Below are 22,346 nucleotides of genomic sequence, written 5' to 3'. Positions count from 1 at the left end.
TAAAAAAATGCATAGTATCAATTACTATTATGAACTTAGAAATAATACTGTTGTTCACCAAACGATGTTGTAAAGCAATCTTTATGGACAAGATATATTAACTTAATTACAAAATGCAGTATTACTTTTAAAAAGTAATTTAGAATACAGATGTGTAATGTATTTCAGTTGAAATAGAATAGATAAAAACATGTTTATCTATTAATAATTATTCTTTACCCTTTCAAATAAATGTAAAATTACAATTTTCTAATATTAGCAAATATCATCTATTCTTCAAAGTAATAAGATAGTTTCAAATTATTATTACCTTACCATGAATTAAAAGTTACACACATTTTGACTTCAGTATCTTCGATTAGGATATTTGTCCAAAGCTACACAAGGTCTACCTTTACTAATCCGAAACAAGTAGACTAGAAGTAAGGCAACTAATCAACAGTACTTGCTTTAAACTTTTGGGTTATATAATCAAATTTGGGATTTGACTTTTACTACTATAACACACCTATGCCTTTAAATATGGAGCATGATCTCTGTGTCGACAGGATGTGAACCTTGAATCCACAAGTTTGGCATACTAACTACTAGGCCAAACCTGGCCTACTTTACTACGTATATCAATGAATTAAATATTTGTATAGGGTTAAGTACGGATTAACATTAACAAATCAATGAAAGAACTGAAATTGATAACCTAAAATGGATTAATTTCCTTTTAAATTTAAATAAGTTTCTGAAATGTCTATTATCTACTAAATATTTCAATAGTTGGTCATTTTCTATTATAATTTATAGTCCCTTAGAAATACTTTGTAAAAGCAACATTCAATAACTTATATATGTAAAATAAATGGCTGGTATGGGTAGATAAAGCAATAACAATAGATATTCTAAATTATTTTATTCTCTCAATAAAAATGCAAGCAATTCTACCATATACATATCTATTATATTACTATCATATAAATATTCAATTTTAATAGGAACTCTGTTACATAATAAAAATGTGAAGGATTTTATTCTGTTTCTAATGGTCAATCACTTAACCTTGAAATAAATTCATTTCTTTGTTGCTAAGTAGAAAGATACACAGTTGGATACATGTGCTGTGGTCACCAAAAGTATTAATACCAGTTTAGTGCTACAAGCTTTCACACTTACCACCGAAAGGTCTTGAAGCACAAAACGTTTATTTAGAAGAGCAAAAATGTAATGTTTAGTTGATACATTTCTTTAGCAGGAAAGAAACCCATGATCACTTTTCATATAAAAAATATACAAGTCAACTATTTTGGTTGAATACTGATACACAGAAAAACGTTATCCTATAGCCATTACACTTTTATCAGTCTAAGGCTGAAATTAATGAAAAAAACCCATAAACAAACATAATGAGGTCAAAATAACAAACCTTCCCATTCTATCTTAGTGACTCTGAAAACTACAGGTGTTCTGCAAGTGTTCATTTGAAGATAGTTGTTCCTACAACTTTTTATAGGGCTTTTGTATACTTTTATAAGAAGAAAATATGTCTGAATGAAACATTCAACTAAATAATGTTTCTTGAAAAATTACACACACACTGTTGCAAGTTTAAAAACAACTTTAATATGGACTTAAGGTAAAATAACACTTTCTATAATATAAACGCAGTGGTACTGATAAAAATATAATAGTATATTTGAATATGTATTTTTACATAAATGAATAAATAGGTCTAATATTATCAGTTACGTTACTTCTTAATAGGTGATTAAATCAGCACTGTAAAACAATAAGGAACTTTATATTCATTACACTTCTTAAACAAACAAGCAATATTTTTCTAAGTTTTGTGGTCACGTCAGATTTTGTGCAAGCGTAATAACTTTAACATTAACAAGAAATATTTATAAACATTGTTTAAAACAGAATATATTCAATGTTTTGTGACACAGTAAATTACAAGGAATGGTATATTTTAATATTAATTTCTTGCATTGAGGTGAAATGGTCATAATGTGCAAAAAAAACCCTAAAGAAACAATTTATTATTGGTTACAGTAAATATTTAATTTTTATTAATATCCAAACAAGAGAAAGTAATTATAAAGAATATGCTATAATTAAGATAATTATTAAGAAAGTGTTATTCAAAAGCTTGCAGAGGTGGTGTGCTTGTGAAATAACAAGTATTCGAATCCTCTGGAGAGTTTCAAGAACCATTGAAAATTAGGTGGGGACAAAAGTCATGAAGTTTTTTGTTACAGGTAGACACAAGACACTTTAAAATAGCAGATTAAGATCAGTTGATTAAACTGAAACAATTTTATGGCTATGTCAGTATATAATCTTACTGATGGCAAAATGTCTCTTTAAACAAACATCCACACATGATAAAAATAACTAAAATAAAATAATCTGTAACTGGTATAAATCATATTGGTCCCTTTGTAAAAGGTTTTAAAAATATATTTCACATACAAAATGAGTTTGAATATGTAATATACATACATGTTGCTTTAGGAAGCAAAAAACAAAAACTATACAAAGTCAGAGAAACTAGAATTACATAACATAAATTCACAACAATGGTCTGGCAATGCCAATCAAATGCTAGGTATTTTCCGTAAAAAAATAACACCATTTACGATCAAACTACGCAGGTCATCTTCAGCAAAGCTAGCTGATGAAGAATATTTAAAACAATACCATTTACAATCAAACAGTTATATTCAACAATACATGTCTACCTGAACCTGATGTTTACCAGAATCTGTAATGACACTGACATATTGAACTTATTCACAGCATCTCAACATACATTAAGTACAAAAAGCAAGAAATTTCTGTTACTATATTTGGTAATGGTACTATAGTTCATTTGACAGTTTTATTTAGATAGTTAGAAAACTTCCACTGTAAGTTTTGTTTACTTACCCTCCCAGTATCTTTAGTTTTTTGTTGTTGTTTACTCACTATCTACATGTATAAAAATGTTGTAAGAAGCTAGTTATCTCTGGTGTAAAAGTATTATATTAGTTTTTAAGTTACTGTAAATTTTGACTACTGAGATTTCACTTGAACATCTATTTTTTGTTTCTTCATGCAGAGATAAAAAAGTTTATAATTACATTTAATTTGGACTTAGCCTTCACAAAACAGGCATAATTAGTTATATTAATTTCCACAAGGTGTCAATTAGATGTTAAACAGTTGTTTTTACAAGTTACAAAATATTTTGGTGACCAACGTATGTGTAAGTATGTAGGATGTTAATATTCGACACTTAAAATAAAATCAAAAAATCAAAAGGAAGAACCAAGTTAAAAACAGCAAATCTAAACCTCTGACTAATATTTTCTAATAAGCAGAAACCAAAAATGCTACACAAGTCAAAAGGATACCCAGGGTACATGCTATAATGTAGGCTACATATATATATATATATATTAGGTGCAAGTTAATGACAACTGAATGGAACTAATTTCTTCATATGCATTAATGACCCTGAATCCTCTTCTGTTGTTTTCATTATCTAATTTATCTGATCTTCACTGCTGATGCTCAAGAGTTTTGCTAACTTGGGATCTTCTGCACAACCACTTAAAAATTCTTGTAGTGACAGACGGTTGTCCAGATTAGTGTCCATCTTCTCAAAGATCATGTCTGTTCTTTCCTGGGGAGTATCTAATTCCATGTCTTCTACACATGGACCTAGCATGTCGTACATTGCCTATTCAAATTGAAACATTTAAAGCATATTACCATTACAAATATTTTTACATTTAAAAATAATAATGCAAGTTTGAAGATATAAGTTTGTCCTGCTTAGCTTTAAAGTGCTAAGGGTAATGAATTAACATTAACTTAAAATAATTCTTAAAAAGACTACAAGCCGAACAAATAACTAAGTTGCTTAGTACAGTTCACTTGACCAACTGTTTCTTCTATAACATTTGTAAAACACAATAAAAAGATTTTCCAAGCAGTCTGCAAAACAGTTTCTGATACACAACAATTTATGAAATTATCTTTATATATTAACTGGATTTGAGAATGTCTTTTGTTACTTTCCTTATATTCGATAAGCCCATATTTAATGGTATACTAAATTTGTAAATAAATCTCTTATCAGTTATAATACAAACCTGTACAATTTTAGTCATCTCTTCTTTCTCAATAAACCCATCTCCATCAATGTCATACATTCTAAATGCCCACTTAAGCTTGTCATCTGATGACCCTCTAGAAGTAATGCCAACTGCTAAGAGAAACTCCTTGAAGTCAATGGAGCCATTACCATCTGCGTCAAATGTCCGGAATACATGCTCACAAAAGTTTTCTGGGTTTCCAGAGGTGAAAAACAATTTGTAGAGCTCCACAAATTGTTCCTTATTTAATTTTCCATCTGGACAGTCATGCTGGAGTGAAAGTAATTAAAAATAAACAACTGAGTTTGTATAAAAATGTAGACTAGAAATAAAGCACTATAGTGAACAACCAATTAAAACATAACTTGACATGAAGCACTATAGTGAACAACCAATTAAAATGTACCTTGAAATAAAGCACTACAGTGAACAACCAATTAAAACATAACTTGACATGAAGCACTATAGTGAACAACCAATTAAAATGTACCTTGACATAAAGCACTATAGTAAACAACCAATTAAAATGTACCTTGACATAAAGCACTATAGTGAACCAATTAAAACATAACTTGACATAAAGCACTATAGTGAACAAATTAAAACATAACTTGACATGAAGCACTATAGTGAACAAATTAAAACATAACTTGACATGAAGCACTATAGTGAACAACCAATTAAAACGTACCTTGACATAAAGCACTATAGTAAACAACAAATTAAAAAGCATTATTTGACTATTCAATGCTCTTGAAATAAATGCTACAATTTTTAATTTTAAAAGCTTATTAAATATACAGAACTGATTATTTAAAACATGGAATTATACTTATTAGTGTCATATAACCTAAATGATTAATTGACATTGGTGTATCTCAGAATGGCTGGTATGGATATTAACACTTTTATTCATAAGCAGAGAATGTTTCGACCTCCCAAGGTCATCTTTTTGATAACCTAAGAAGGTCGAAACATTGTTCTCTGCTTATCAATAAAAGTTAATACCCGTAAAAGCTGTTCTGAAATACATTTTTTATTTCAAGTGGGTTTTTCATTATCAAGAATTTATAATATTTTTGCTTATTCCAATTATCCAAGTAATTCAAATATGGCTATTTAACTTGTTTGTCCTGCCTTTGTTTTTTTTAAAGTTACTAAATCTGTCAAATTTTTTTTCTTGTTACTGTTGACTTTAATATTTGATGATAGTTTTCTCTGCTTATATTGTTCATGTAGTTGGGAAGTTGTTACCTAGAAAAAAGGTAACTCCTGGCAGCAACAACTGCTATTGCCTTTCTTGTATTTGCTGGTAAACTTCTGATCGGAAGAAAGGCAACTATGGCAGCACCCAATGCTAAATTTTTTTTTCTTGTTGTAGGCAGTGAACTGCTAACGAACAAAGAGTATAGACAACTGCCTTAACACCTATTACCAACTTTTTTTTCCTAATGTGTTTGTTATTAGCATGTAATGCATTAATTTTGTATTCTGTTTTTGCTAAACGTTATTAGATTTTGAGTTTAGTTATGAAAAACATAACAAATATGCCTAAAATTCCACTAAAAACAATTGTTATACATAATATGCATATTATTAAAATGTGTGTGTGTATGTGTGTGTGTCAATTCAATGTTTACCTTATGTAGGGGAAGATTTATTACTTTAGTTCACTAAACTCAGATTTTATCATTTTAAGAGTATATTTATAGAAGACAGAAAATTAAACTTCAACAGTATCAGTGTATCAACTGCACATTTCCACAATATTATTTTGGCAACAGCCTACAGTGCAGTTTTCACTGGAGAAAGGTTAAGTCATAAGTCTCCCATGTCCAAAAAAAAACCACTCCTTGCATGCTTTTCACAATCCAAATACTGTATAAGAATAATGGTTTTCTTGCACTCACCTAAAGAGTACAATTGCACAGGAAACCAAAGGTGTTATAGTCAGCAAATTATCTGGTATTTATTCATACAGAAAAGCAAGAATACCCATTTCATTCTTCAGTTACGTGAGGTTTGTGATGGTTCAAAAGGAGTAACTAGAACCCTGTCCTCATTTTCAGATAGAAACATTTCTTGATCATGTTTCCTGTTGTCTGAAGCATGTGAACAGCTTTTGCCACTGATCTATTTGTTCACGAATTCTCACCTTCAACAAGATACCACAATCTGCTTACCATAGCTGGTGCATGACTTGTGGCAGGTCTTTTTCTGGATGGTTCTGATGTCCCATGTTGTCCCTTTTCCTTGAAATTCTTATTCCCCTTATATCAACTGTGGTTCTTGCATGACTTCCCAATTTGCACATTAAGTTATTTTAAAGTTGAACTTTGCAAAGTGAAATTATATTTTCATGATTAAAAAGTCAACTAGCAAAACCTGAGAGAGATAAAATTAATATTGGTAGTTAGAACCAGTGAGCTTTACCTTAAACCCATTGTAAATTTCCTTGATTGTCTTTTCATTATACTGGGTGTTTTTTTTAAGGAACTCTAGATCTTCATCAGTTATTTCAGTATTCTTACTTGCTGAACAACCCATGATTTTGTCTTATCTGTTTAAAAAAAATACCATTTACTATACAAGAATACAATAAACTTGTAACACTTACACTTTTGTTCACATCACAAAGCAAACTGTGGCTATTCCTATGTACTATATATATCTAGACTTTTTTTTGTTCAAATACTGTGTTTTCCAACACAGGTGTGTTTTTAAATACAAACTTACAGCAAAATACGACAAACAAATGACTAGAAATATTTCAGTATACACATGTATCTACTGAACAACCTCCTCCTTCCAACAGTAATTTTTTAAATTATTTTAAAACAAATTATCATTATACTACACCCAAAAAACAGATGGCATGATAAAATTTAAAACACAGTAAATGATGAGTGAGAAGTTGAAAATATTAATCTAATGTAACATTAGAGATGTAAATAACAGTGGAAGACAAAAACAGCTAATATCTCTTAAAAATTAATTTGCAACATGTGTGGGAGTAAAGTGATCTACAATGTAAACAATTTTCTAAAGACTCAAATAGAATTATATTACTTATTTACCACTATTTAAATATGTAGTTAATCCACTACAGATTAAAATTTCTCTATTTTTCTTTCATTACCAAATACATTTCACACAAAAGACCACAATATATCAGTAACTTCCACCTATATTCAGGATAACAGTAGGTTCTGTCCTACATGTTATCTAGAAATAATCTGTTACATACATATTCAGAAGAGAGCAGAAAGATGGGGGGGGGGACATACATGTGTTTCCCTAAAGCTAAGTGCTTAAATGAATCAAACTTTAACTCAGATTTCAAACTTTGATATAATCCTCAATTAATTCAAGTAGTTAGAAGTTCCTTGCTGAGTACGGGAGAAGTGTTAAATATACAGTAGTAAAAACTAGCATAGATCAGTGGCCCCAAAACAGGAGATATGCAGGTCACCTCAGGCTCTCAAAAATATATCATTAGATACTGCAAACTTAAGTAAAGCTGCATCTGGGAGATGGTGTATTCAAGCTCATGCCCAGCCCTTTGTTTATTTGTTACTATTTGAAGTGGTCCAGATGGGAAAATTATAAGGAATTATTAGCAAAGACTGAGAAAAGGTAGTGCTGATGGGTGTAGGACAGAGACTAATGGTTACAGTGACTAAGTTCAAAGTTATGTTCCTGACAGGACTGAGAAAGAATTAGAAACATCCTACCAGAATAAACACACTGTTTCAAACGAATGTAATCAGTTAATCAAAAGATGAATTCTAGACACAAACTTTTAGATGAAATGCAACAGACAATAACCATAAGGAACAGTATTCTAACTGGATCACATTAAAACACTGGAAATGAATGATGTGATGTGTTTATTATAAATTTTTCTTAGCTTTGAGAATCACAAAATTAATGATCTAGTGTTTCATTTATCCTAGTTATGCAGTAATCAATAAGTGTCATTCAAATAATCAAATCAGTATTTACTATTATTATGGTTTTCAATTATTTTAACTATTGAATAGCAAATTATCATTTTTCATTATTATTTTCAATTAAGTCAGGTTTGTTCATAACTTACAAAACTAAACAACCAAAAATTAAGGTTTCTGATTATTATTCCTGTTTATTATTCTAACCATCAAAATAACAAATATATTTTCATAATTTTTGTTGTTAACCACACATATACACAAGACTATCTACATTCTGCTACTAGAGGTAATGAAACTTAAGTTGCAGTGTTAAAAGTGGCTGTCTAAGTTAATTTGCAAGAATAATTAATAAGAATTACAAACTATTTAGCAAATTCCAACAATTGCCCAAATCTACTCACTTGTACTTATATAAGATAAAGAACATTTAACTTATTTTATACTTTACTTAAAAAACAAACAGTTTCATTTTGTACAATAGACAGGTTTCTGTTAAAAATTATCAGATATTATTACTAGTGACACTGAACACGCCATTCTGGTTGGAGTATTCTGATTATCAAGTAAAAACAAAGATGGGAAACATGGGAGTTACTGGAAGTATTTGGGTTTAAGCTTTTTTTTTTGGTTGGCAGATATTGCTAGTCAAACAAAGGAAGCAAATCAAAAGATGGTTACTAAAAAATAAAGATACTGGCCAACTGCCAAATTTCAGTCTTAGAATAAGAAAAAAAAAAGTCATTCAAAGAAATTCAACCACACCTTAAACATGAGAAAAAGGGTACTATCAATATAAATAGGAATCTAAAAGCACAGGTGAAAGAACATGAGAATGAACATTCTCCGTGAAACCATCAATGAATTCACACTGTTGGAGAAGACATAACTTGCTAAAAGGCAAGACTACTACATATGTGAAATTTAATTAGAATATAACACTATCATTATGGCATAATTTTACAAGATTTATATTATACAATTAAAAATAATTTCAGTTGATATTCTTGTGATATAACATTTAGTTTGAAACATTATGTTAATTTTGAACTTCTGACTAGAATGAAGGCAACTCTATTGGTACCCAACACTGATTCTGTTTTTTTTTTTGTTCTTGTCTGGCAGCATTTTTGACTACGTTTTTTTTTGCTTGTACACACCATAATTTGAGAAGTACTGAATTAATTAATTAATCTATTCCTTAATCAGACCAATCAGTTAATCAAATAGAATACCATTAAACACTTAGCTCTACCATACAGACAACAATCTATTGTAACACATACCTCCAGTGTCCTTAGACTAATGGTCATCTAACTAACACGACTAACTCAAAAGTGTAAATTTTGCTGTAAACTACAGAAATTAGAGATTTAAAGATAACAGTTTTCATACATGTACTCTGGTTACTTAAGATTAGTATACATTTTCTTTGGATACCAAAAATAAACTATATTTAACCAAGAACCCTGAAGAAGCTTGACCAGAAAAGAGAAACATTTTGGTACAGAAAATCTTTTCAGTTTCCCAGAGAAAGCTAAAGTGTTTAGCCATGAATAAAAACTCTTTCTAAAGCACTAAGCACCAAAACAAGAAAAGTAACTTACAAGTTCATGCCACTCACAATGTTTCAAACAGTACAAAGAAGTATCATTCCAAGTTTGATCTAAACCTAGAAAGTAAAAATATTCCTTATCATTTCACAATGAACTGTTTGTATAAATATTGTGTAACCATGACTACAAAAGCATGCAAGTCACAGGAAATCAATCAGAAAACCATATACTCTGATGGTAATTTCAGTCTAGTTTTTATTAAAAGATGCAACAGTCAAAGATGTAACTGTCATTACCATTATAAACCTGATATACTATGTGCTGTTTAATTTACATGTTACACTACAGTTTGTAAAGTGTTTATATAATTATCTTCCTTTTGTTTTTGTAGCTTTGCTCTCCTTTTAATTTTGTAACTGAGCACATAATTTACATACATCTTAAAACCATATGATATTTAGGGTCTGCACAACCCTCGACCAATAAGGTCATGATTTTTCAAAGACTTTCTAGGTTTTAAAATGATCTATTTTTTGTTTCAAAATCTTGTCAGTTTTATAAACTATTAAATTTGCCTAGTAAACATTAAATAAATGGGAACATGACAATAATCTTTTTTTAGTTCTTGTTAAAAATACAACTGAGTATACAGTTTTACACAATGTACAAAAACACAACTGTCACTCACACACACTAGAAGTGAGAGATCTGAATCGTACAATTCTACACAACATTAGAAAAGCAGTTTTTCATCATTTGAGTAAATTAAAATCTATACCACATATTCTTAGGTTAGGTTAAAAAAAAAGTTTAATCACATATGCTAATGGTTGGAGGAGAAACAGTACACTGTCTAATATATACAAATCACAAGCACTGTACATTTTAAAATTAATTATGCAGTGGTTTTCTATACATCTAAAATCACTCAAACCAAAAACTGACAAAAATTAATGTAAAGCAACATGAACCATCACTCTTGTTCAAACTCAAAGCAACTAACTGTACAAGTTGAAAACATCCACATGAAGTCAGTATCAGTAAGAAAACACGAAATAATGCTTCCCCTCACCTAATAAAGTGTCCAGTTTTCTCCATCTATTGACAGCTGAAAGGATAAAACTTCCAACACATACAAAGCCTTTTGATTTGTGAAATACACTTACACCATTCTACAGCTTATGTTTCAGGCCATAAAGGTCTCAAGACAAACTAGTTTGCAGAAGACTATTCACTGGAGGTATCCACTGTCCAGAGATGCATTTAACTTAGTGGAGAAATGTATTTGTACTTAAAATATTTCATTACTAGATAGTCAGCTCTTCATGTTTCTCACAAAACCAGTGAACACATACAGTTTAGGCCATGAAGTAACTGATTATCTACATATTCATATTTTAAAATGTAACTACACACTGGTGATGGAGAGAGAGAGAGAGAGACAGGCCTCAAAATACATAACCAAACCAGAAATCTTCTATTTATTGATATTTTAAATTTTTTTAATAAGAATATCTTGATGAAAACATAGTATGTTTGCAGAACTATTCCAAGATTAAGTTATTTTTAAATGCCTTATAAATTTTCTGGACAGTTTAGATTTTTCACAATTCACATTAGAACTCTCAATACAAATTTCAGATATGAATATTTTGTGCTTCTAATGTCCATCTATCATCTCAGTTTCTAGTAACCAGTTATGGTTCTACAATGATCAATGCCAACTTTTCCAAATCTATACAATATTTCATTGATCAAAGATTGTGTTCCAACCTAGGTAGGTTGTTTGAGAAAAGTGAAAACTATTTGTGGTGGGGAACATAGAAAGTATACAACTGGAATTTACTTACCTGATAAAGTATGTGAAATTACAGTGTAACACTGACAACTAGCTGTTTGTAACAGCTAACATGCTGTTAAATAATGAAAGGAGAAAATAATGAAAATTGGAAGAGCTGCTTTAAAACGTTCAGAAGTGCTGGCACCAATCACTGAGCAGGGTTCGTGGTACAAGTAAAACACCATTATGAATAAGGTTAAAGCAAAAAGTGAACTGGTTAAACCAGTGTGATAGTTTTGAAGAAAGGGTGAATTATCTGCTAAGAGTTCCACTCAGCAGCCTAGGAACTGAAATGATTAGGGAAGCTCAGGAACTTCATTAACAGTTTAACCACACAGCGGTTAAGTAAACCAGGAACAAACAAAAAGGCATAGAACAAAGAGGAAAATGAAAAATATTTAGAGCACAAGTTAAATAATATTTTTAAAGTTTAATATTTAGTTAGATACAGCTTAGTTACTGTCATTCTAATGACAGGAGATTTTGGAATAAAAATGGATGAGTTCAGGATACAAGTTTAATTGAAGACGATCACATGGTGCTTGAATGGCATTTAGACACACCAGACTAGATAATAATATATAACACTTTTAAGTTACGGGTTACAAGTTACTTAATAGTTGTACTTTTTAAAAAAACAGGTGGAGGAAAAACCTGTTGCAAGTGTTAGTTAAAGAGTTGAGACTATGCAAGTTCCACTGGTATACAAAGTTTACAATTCACAAGTATTACAACAATCTTCTTAGAAAAGATTAATTATTACAGCTACCTGGAGCAAAAACAACAAATAATACACCTACTTGATAAACATAATGAAAAACTTCAATGAAATCAGAATTAGTAATCACAAAATTAATCAAATAATAATGAGGAGAATTTAAATTTACACATTAATTTGGATATATGTGAAGTTAAGCAGTGAGAGGTGAGTATTTTGATAGTTTCTTACCATAAGGTCAGAAAGTCAACTAGAGGGGGTGACACTTTACAATATTTGTTTGTTTTAGAATTTCGTACAAAGCTACTCAAGGGCTATCTGCAATAGCTGTTCCTAATTTAGCAGTGTAAGACTAGAGAGAAGGTAGCTAGTCATCACCACCCACCACCAACTCTTGGGCTACTCCTTACCAACAAATAGTGGGACTGACCATCACATTATAATGCCCCCATGACTTAAAGGATGAGCATGTTTGGTGTGATGGGGACTCGAACCTGCGATCTTTCAGATCACTAGTCAAATGCTTGAACCCACCTGGCTATGCTGGGCCTACAATATTTGTTAACAAATAATTAGGATGTATTTAATTGTTAAGATGGAAATAAAAACAAATGTTTGAACATATTTTCTGAAAGCCAATTTTGATTTATTATTAGAGTATGTGTATAGGAGTAGGTTAAAAGTTGACACGAGACAAATTTGAGAAATTCTGAAAATAAATTTCATTTAGTTCAAGATAAAGACACTCGTAAATAGAGATAAAGCCCAAAAAGAAACAAATGGGAAAGACAAAAGATATAACAGAAAAATTAGAATGTCACACATTTAAGAAGTTTAAATTGACAAGAATGGAAAACTTACAAGACTATAGGAAATTTATTTTAAAAAATAGGGAGTCATATAAATGATGCACCAGTAATTGGTTGTTTCCTCAGGGTGTTGTCAAAAGAGGTCAAGAATCAGGGATTTGGAGAACTGCCCATGCTAGTCTTTGAATTATAAGAAATTCCCTGAAGACAAGCCAGTCAGTCTTACATCAGGAGCAGAAAATATTCTAGTCTAAAAAGCATTTTAGAATCATTTTTGTGAAATATGATAAGAGAAAAAAAAAAGTCAATACATGGATTCACTAAAGTTAAATCTTACCTTAGAAAATGTTTTAGGGTGTTACTTATTACACAGATGATGGAAGGATACATTCAGATTTTAATATTTGTTTTTGAAAAAGTATCATATGCAAGATCAGATATGAATTTTATTGGTAGGGGTATGGAAAGACTAGTTACTTTGATAGTTAGATGGGACAGATGAGAGAAATTAAAAGATGGTTATTAATGGAATTCAATCAAAATGAACCATTGTTAACTGTGCCACCAAAAGCAGGTGAAGGCTGTGTTTTCACTTGTGTGTATCTGTTGGAAAAGATTTCTTGAAAATGGCCAAATAGATTTGGATAAAGTTGGTATACACTTGCTATATGATCCAACTTAGAAGTGATTAGTTTTTGAAGGGCAAAGGTCATGAAAATAAAGAAGAATCCCATCTGTTAACATAAAAACTGATTTTTTACACTATTTTTGCTCTACATCTCAGTCAAAAATCATTGGATTGTGAAGAAATTAGGGGGACACATGTAGATTATTATTTTTGTGGTCTGTGTCATTGATAACAAATGATAAATACACATCTTTGTAATTTGAGTGCCAAACAAGACTTGTGTGGCAGAGGTATTTGTTTTACTGAGTACCCCTCTAGTTACTAGTAAAAAAACCTAGTGATTGTAGGATTATCTTATGCAAATATATTAAATTTTCTTGTGAAACAGAACTCAAGAAGAGATATTTAAATACGAGTATTTGAAGAAACAAGATGAATTAAACAATAACAGATTATAATCTAGTTAAGGTTTTACTTTTCTAACAAGATGATTAGGATATGGAACAAGTTGCCATCTGCATTAGTGGAGGATGGCACCTACCATGTGGATTGTTATTCTTAAAAATTAAAGGCATATTTAAATATTTACTTTACAAGGGTTTGTGTACAAAGACAACAATAAAGGACCAAACTTGTTGTCTGTATGTTATGTTACAGTGACTCATGGAAGACATTGGCATTGTCAGCTAAGTTTTTACAAAGATTCAGTACAGCTACAACTATACAACAGTAATTAATCTTTGAAGTTGATGTCCAAACATTAAAATCTCACATTACAAACATTTTCACATAACAAATTTAAAAAATTAGACATTTACGTTTGCATAAGATACAAGTACTAATGAGAGATTTAAATGTTGACCTCAGCATTATAATTTATTATCTAGTAAGTGTTAATGAAAAACAATCAGTTTAACTTTGTTACTTTGTATGCATTTTAGGCACATTTAGAATATATATATATATATATATATATATACATGTACTTATTAAAATACTGGTATGCACATTTTTCAGAATACAGTAAAACTTTAACCACCACTTTCACATAATGAAAGCTCTTATAACCAGAAATCTCATTATCTACAAATACAAGGTAGCTTACTGGCACTGCTGTGACTGTTTATATTCTTTACTCAGTTGTTAACTACCTGAACTGTACTTATGTTTTTATAGAGTTTAAGGATTTTTTTTTTAACATTTATTATTAATTAAAACTGTTACAGATATAGAAATACAGTACTTTAAAACATCAACAGGTGTCAAAATTTTCCCTGTAAAATATCTTAAAGGGTAACACTTTCACAACAGGAAATTTTGCCAAGCCAGCACTGTCCAGTACAACCAGTACTGAACACTTATATAGTCGTTAACAAAAGCAGGGGTGACTGGATTTCTATAGCTTATACTTACAAAATGGGTGGGGGTTTGAACAGTTTATGCAGTAAGTTTTTACTGATTACATGTCCAAAACGAATCTTTAACACTACAGATAAGTTATAAATCTAGAAACTTCCACTGGTAAGATACTTTGCCTTATGATAGTCTACTAATAGTTCTAAGATTTTTTACCAGCTGTATACACAAAGCTGAAACTGGTATGTTTTCTTTGTTCAGATAACAGAAATGACTATAACAGTGAGAAATCTAAGCAGTTTAACTTAGTCACAACTATTATCAATTAATGATATGCAACATAAATGACAAAGTGTTTCAGGTTATTGGTTTTTCTTTATTACAACTAAGTAAATGAAACTGATTTATCGTTATTGATGTTGTTCACCTCAGTAATAAACAAATAATTAAAATTAGATTTTGTTTATTGCAACTATCGAAGTAACTCAAACATTGAAACTTTTCTTATTTTATATTATTTCAAGGTTGATCATCCTTAGCCAGTAGTGTCAAAATTCCTAAATATAATCAACTAATTGAAATCTGAGTTTCTGGTTATTGTTACTTTAAGGTACATCACTTACACGAGTCTCATGTAAACATAACTGGGTTGATTGTAACTGCTTAATAAATCCAACAATTACCCAATTAGCAAATTCCAACAATCACCAAGCTCCAATGATAAATTCAGTAGCCTGGCATTACACTGTTTTTACATGTAACCCAAAATAAACAGTACATATATGTGTACAATAAAATTAATAATTTACTAAGAATATTGTAATTAAGAAATTAAAATCTTAATTTCTATTTAATAAAATGTTTAACAAATCTTAGGTGACATACAACAAAAATTAAAATAGTAGAATGGTGTTTAGAAAAGTTAACCATGGATAATTTAAATCAGAAAATTTTGACTACAAATTACAGCTTTTAGACAAAATCAAAATAGGGATTTCTAGATTGAAGAAATAATGTTAACACTACTTCAAACCTCACTCATTGTGCACTATCACTTCAAGCTTCCTATCTTATTTATAAATATTTCTAAAGATCCCTATTACTCTTCTATTAATTAACAAGTTTTAATTACCTTGTGTTTATGTTCATCATGGATATAAATCTGTTTAATAGCAGTACTGTCCTATTTGAAAAAGTTTAAAGAAATACATAGGTGGTGTATGATGCTCTCTTTAAAAACAATGACAATCCTTGGAGTAGTATATCATGTAGACCTGTTGTTCCTGACATCACTCGCAGTGTTAACTTTGATAATAGTACTGCATATATGATAACTATCATAGATTGAGATCCAAATACCACATTATGTATATGTACACCCTGTACCTGTATGGGGAGTCAGTTAGCCCCTGAACTGTATTTATAAGTATGAATATTAAAACTTTAATTAGAGTACAGAACAAAATTTTGACCTTCTTAGGCCATCTTTACCTCACATTACTTTACACTCTCATTCATAAGACATGCCCAGCAATGGTCAGTTACAAACCCTCTTTGTTAACCTAAAAATGACCTAAGAAAGTCCAAATGTTGTTCTGTACCTTATTTTACTTAAAGTTTTAATACCCATACCAGTCACCTTATGAATACATTTTACTCTAAGTGTGTTTCTTATAATCATAAACCACTGAACGATACTGGAATGGTGCACTGTCTAGATTTTGTAACCACAAGTTTTATAAATGCATCTTGGCTAATATTTATGTCTACATATACAAATACAAGTTTTTCAGTTTAAGCTGTAAAACTACATTGCATATATATTCAATGAAAATATAAGACAATATGTTATAATATGTACAAAAATAAACATTTTTAATAGTTATATTTCCCCATCCTCTTCTCCAATTGCCAGAGTTTCTCTTCAGGCGACATTCTACAAGGTTGAAAATGTGTTAATTAAGAACTGATTATACTAAAATATCCCCTCTACATTTCTGTTGAAGTTTGTATCATGACACTTCTACAACCCTCTTCCAACACAACCCTAATTTGTGGTGGTCCATCACTGCTGCATACTTTATCAGAAATCAAATACTTTCTAAATAAAATGTATAGTTACAAAGTTTCTGCTTGATTTTTGCCAAGAATCACCATAATTTTCACTATTTATAAAAGTTGCAATCATACAGTACTGGCTATAATCCAATCTTTACCATTGGCCATCACCATGACTGCCAACCTAATGATTGAAACTGAACTTGGTGCTATCTTTTAGAGTAGAACGAAGTTTTATGCTGTGGAAGGCAGCCTAGATGTGTGTATAATGTTTTAGATATTTATGTAACACACCCAATCGATCATGCAGTGGTAAAAAAGTGATTCTTCAACAGTGCTGTATCCAAAAGGGCAGTTAGTATGGGTATTAAAACTTTAATTAAAGTACAGAACAACATTTTGACCTTCTTAAGTCATTTTCAGAGATTTGCAACATTAATACAGTTGCAACAATAAGTTAATCATTATAGTACACATTGTGTCTGCCACAAACAATAAATTGCATCTACAGCCTGCATACAGTTCATATACATATGCATGTAGTAGATTATGAGAATCTATATAGATCACAGACTACAATAAACTGACTGGATGTCAGTGGTTATAAAGCCAGTTATTCTTACAGGTAGTCAAACTTAAAAACTTCCTTACACAATGCTCAATGATGCAGTTAGTAATAATGTCAAGGTTTTAATTATGATACTCACAGCCATTTTTGCTGTGAACAGAACAATATGCAATAACAACACATGGGTCATCTCTATTATGAACTACTAAAGAAAATACACATATAACAATGTGGTCAACAAGAAACAATCAAGTTTTTAAAGGCTGTCCCTACAAACCCAACCTTGAGAAAGTGTAAATAACTATTCCCCTCTATTACACTCTCATATGCTAGTGGAACTAGAAACTACTATAAAAATAATGTATTTGGTTTAAGCACTCAGTTAAGAACATGACTTTAAAATTCTATAGGAGACAGGGCCTCACTAGCCCCATCTAATGGGTCATCAGTGTATAGCATCCTTGATTTTCTACTTTTAATACTGTAAGTAAGCCAACTAGGTTTGATCTTGACTGTTATTCATTCACTTTTGTTTGGTTTTTTTTTTTTTTTGGGATTCATGCCATGAATTAAAAGAAATTCACTTTCAAAAAATTCCACAAATCTGTTCCAAACTCCACACCAACCCATTATTCAAATCCACAAATAAATTGTCTTATCATTCATTGCCCATCAAATATTTAAAGCAAACTATTGTACCAGTATTGTTATTACTATTAGTAACACTAACAGCCCTGACTTCATTACAAAACCTTTTATTATTCATTGATCTCATCTGTTTAAATAGGTGATTTACAACAATTGCCAATCTAAGAGTTTCTACTCTTGACATAACTTATTGTAATTCATGTAGATTCAACCTCTTGACCACTATTGAATAATTTAGTCTAAAGCTTTAAAGTAATTCCTCTTACAATTGTTCCTCAAATCTCAATTTTCAGTAACACCTTTATCAATTACATCGGTCTTCCATTTCAACTCCAACATATTCCATTTTACTCCTAAACATTATTAGTTCTTAAATTTACTATGTTTATCTTTAAACTTAGAACTGAAAGATTTATCTTTTAAAAAACCTTATTTAACATACACTAAGTCGCCTGTTTTCAAACTCCCATGAGAAGTACTTATGCGAAGGCCAGATGTCTTTTTCTAACCCTAACCTTAAAATAATTTTCTGTACACAAACCCGGAAAAAGTCCTTGAAACGAAAGAATGCTTATCGCTTAGATATGATGAAGTAACGTTAAACAGGATGTCTGCGTTGCATCTTGTATACATCCAGAATTATTAAAACTAATGTATTTTACTCCTGACTTTCCAATTTATTTTTTTAAACACTGAAAATTATAGGATTCATAAATTTGTTATTTTTCCCGTTTTTAAAGCATATCACTTAGAGTAGAGGGAGTTATCGTAAACTGTAACCTCGGTCGGTTTTCCATCGTATCGTGCACGACCTGGAACTCTTCCCCATTTCTTTACTCTTTGTATATTTTATCTGAAATGCTATAATTATTTTCATGAGATCAGGGCATCGAAATTTAATTAATTATTTTCAGTATAGGTCCATTCAATTTTAAGTTGGCAAATTAATGAAACCAACTTGCTTTCCTTTGCTGATACACACGACAACCATGTACATTACTCATTTTGATGTTTTTTAGATAGTATTATCAAAACAGTTTAGCTTTACTTTGCGAGAAACGTTTTTCACAAAACATGTATTTGTTGGTATTAAAAAAAAATCTAAATTAAAGCCGTTTTTAAACTGTTGTGCTTTTAAATTACTTTGCAAGTAATTTTTATATAATTTCACTTACAAGATTATAACCGACTACATATAGCATCACCATAATTATGATCCCATCTAACCTACCTCAAATAAACTGTTTCAATGCAAAACTGTTAACCAGGTCAATTATGACTTCTGTCATTAGTTGTAGAGTACCGCCAACGCCCGTTATTCGCTATCAGATGCTACTACCCTGACACCTAGTGTTTCAAACAGTAATTATGAGCTAGCTTAGAAAAGTGTGAGACTGTTAGCTTCGTTGTTGATACACCTGTTCCACCAATCCTGACAACGTAAACAATGCCCAAAAACATTTATACTTTAAATTATTGTAACTTGATAAACTGAAATATCTGTAGAGTTTTACACATTGTATATATTCAATTGCAGTACGTATGAATATTAAGCTGAAAAGAAGTATTATGAAATCTCAATTTGTTTAAAGTTAAGCACAAAGCTAGACAATGGGCTACCTGTGCTCTACCGATCACGGGTATCGAAATCCGGTTTTTAGCGTTATAAGTCCGCAGACATTCTGCTATGACACTGGGGATGAAACATCTCAAAGAAGAAAAGGATAAAAACTTCTATCAAAGTGACAAATATTATTCTAGGTGTTTATTTTTTTTTGTGTTACACGTTATTCAAAATGATGAATTTAGTTTTTGCATTACGTACTTTTGTAATTAGAATATTTTGTTTCATTTCTTCAAACGCTAACACGTTTTTTTGAAGAACCTGCGGGTTTATTAAACAATGACATCAATTTGTACAGTAAATTAGGTAAAACAGAAGTCATAAGTAAATGAACAAATATGGATATTTTTATTCATAATATATCACTAAAATTATTAATTAGTTTATAAAATTATGCATATGATTGCCAAAAACAACAAACATTTCTATAAACGTCTTAATACAAAAATATCAGGCATAATCACTTACAAAAGCAGTTAGTTATTACTGCCACAACACAGTAACCCGTGTTAATAATCCAGTCATACTTGTACTCACTCTACATGCATGGAGTTCGTTTATTGTCCTGCACACCAAGCAAAATTAAACGATACTGTAATAAGATCGGCACTAGATACTGCATACATGGCGTGGTTGATTTTTGATATAACCATCACTACTTTTGCTCATAAATTCTTATAATTACCTCTCTACTCTGCTTGTAAGCAAGTACTCTCGTTGTACAAATTTAAAGCCAAACTTAACTCATTGACTTTATATAATTACGAAAACTACGACAATACATATTTTTAACTATAAAAGAAATATGGTCATTTTAATGTTCGTCCTAAACACAGTGCAAAAAGTTATGTTTTATTTGCTTCGATAAAATTATAGCTTTTTACGACTAAACTTTTTACCAGAAAGGAAAACACGTGGTGTAAATTTGAATTAAACAGAATAATGCAGCCATTCATTTCTTGGTGGTAAGTAGAATGACTGAAAGAATGAAAATAGAATAAGCACTAGGACCAGATATGAAAAATCCTCTTTTCTATTTTCAGTAGGCCAAAAGACAGTAAAAAATGCACGCTTGACGACTGTGCAAAAACTTTTATCCAATTGATCTATCAATTTATTAGCCGAAGGTCCTGGGTTTAAGCCCCAGTCCTAAAGTTTCTTTTCACTTAAACTAAACAAACGCTTGTTAGAATGTTTGTAATGTTAATATTACTGTTATTTTTAAGGATGAAACAGATTTTTAGAGAATTTTTTTTTTAAATTAGCTTCTAGCAATATCCACCATCAATTGAAAAGTGAGATTTTTTATCAATGCTTTTATAAAGCATCCACAGTCCCAATATAATAATTTAAACGTTGAATGACTTATGGAACGAGCTGACACCCCACAAGAGTTTAAGAGGGGAATTGATGGTCTCCTTAAAACTGAATGGTTGAATAGTGGGGATTTTAACCGTTACCCTTATAAAGCATCCAAAGCCCCAATGTATGTATAGCGGTTTTTTGCGACAACAAAGCATGAATAGTAGACCTTCAATTCACATTCTGGCACGTATTCCCAAGCCATGTTTAGCCCACTAAGAAACGGAAGTTCCCCTAACTGTAACAAGAATATATAGAAAGGTAAAGGTTATACTAAAAATTAAAGCGTTAGATTTTTATTTATTTTTTCAATTTAAGAAAATGTTTTCAAAATAATTTTATCGATAACAATTCCAACCCTTTAAAATAAAACAATTAAAACAAGATAAAGCCTTATATCTTAATAAAACATATCTATAATCGAAATTAGTGTAAAGCTACGTTAACTTATAAAAGTTACAAGTCCGCCATAACGTCTGTATCGTGTCACTTCTTCGATCCATCCACAACAGAGCGTTACCATGCCAACTAAGGTGTTAATACATGACAGTAAGAGGGCAGACCACACGAAATTGGCATACAACAACATGCTATTTCTCACGCAAAGTTAAAGGACAAAATGCATTTATTAACTAATACGACATTTAAATATTATTACAAAAACACGTGATTTTTTTATCGTTCGTATTCCAATATATATATGTTAAAAAGATAAAGGTATTATTGTAAGTGAAAATGCCAATGAGTTTTTATTAATTTTTGATTTTCGTGCAAAGTTACCTAATGGATATTTATACTATTCATAGAGGTGGTCTCAACCATTCTGGAGCCCTATTCACTAGTTAATTAATTACATGTTCTCCATGAGAACAAGAACAAAACCTACAGGTATCATATATTATTACAAATAGTGCATTCTTCAAGTCCACTGATGAGTGACAGAAAAGTTGAAATGCACCTGCAAAACCCCAATTTTGCAAGTATTAAACAATTTATTTACTGGCCAACCAAACTTTTGCTATGAATCTTAATTGTCTGTTGAAAAATAGAAAAGTCCATGATTCTGAACCACCAACACAGGACTGAAACAAAA

General features: G+C 30.6%; 1 protein-coding gene and 1 pseudogene across 7 annotated transcripts in view; both read right to left on the bottom strand.

Annotated features, from left to right (window-relative positions):
* Nucleotides 1–22,346, bottom strand: part of LOC143230022 (neurocalcin homolog) — a 52,034-nt pseudogene that overhangs the window by 5,482 nt on the left and 24,206 nt on the right. The gene's annotated exons all lie outside the window — the stretch shown is intronic.
* Nucleotides 1,589–19,654, bottom strand: LOC143230021 (neuronal calcium sensor 2-like). 6 transcript variants are annotated; one of them, XM_076462970.1, is made up of 5 exons: nucleotides 19,499–19,558; nucleotides 12,611–12,749; nucleotides 6,570–6,696; nucleotides 4,134–4,406; nucleotides 1,589–3,718 (listed from the first exon to the last, which is right to left on the bottom strand). In XM_076462970.1, the coding sequence occupies exons 3-5, from the start codon at nucleotides 6,681–6,683 to the stop codon at nucleotides 3,521–3,523; spliced, it is 585 nt and encodes a 194-aa protein (XP_076319085.1). In that variant the 5' UTR covers nucleotides 6,684–6,696; nucleotides 12,611–12,749; nucleotides 19,499–19,558; the 3' UTR covers nucleotides 1,589–3,520. The 6 variants fall into 6 exon arrangements, with proteins under 6 accessions (XP_076319085.1, XP_076319083.1, XP_076319088.1 ...); XM_076462968.1 differs by lacking the exon at nucleotides 12,611–12,749 and having other exon boundaries at nucleotides 19,499–19,654; XM_076462973.1 differs by lacking the exons at nucleotides 12,611–12,749; nucleotides 19,499–19,558 and adding an exon at nucleotides 18,809–19,096.

Source organism: Tachypleus tridentatus, chromosome 10 (genome assembly GCF_004210375.1).
Source record: "Tachypleus tridentatus isolate NWPU-2018 chromosome 10, ASM421037v1, whole genome shotgun sequence".
Taxonomy (NCBI): domain Eukaryota; kingdom Metazoa; phylum Arthropoda; class Merostomata; order Xiphosura; family Limulidae; genus Tachypleus; species Tachypleus tridentatus.
Note: the sequence above shows the minus strand (reverse complement) of the source record. Positions and strands in the feature narration are given on the sequence as shown.

Excerpts from the sequence above, each read along its gene's own strand:
- LOC143230021 (XM_076462968.1), bottom strand. The coding sequence starts at position 6,683 with ATGGGTTGTTCAGCAAGTAAGAATACTGAAATAACTGATGAAGATCTA. Across the intron at positions 4,407-6,569 it reads AAATTTACAATGGGTTTAAG|CATGACTGTCCAGATGGAAA; the intron begins GTAAAGCTCACT and ends CTTTCACTCCAG. Across the intron at positions 3,719-4,133 it reads AGATGACTAAAATTGTACAG|GCAATGTACGACATGCTAGG; the intron begins GTTTGTATTATA and ends CAATTTGAATAG.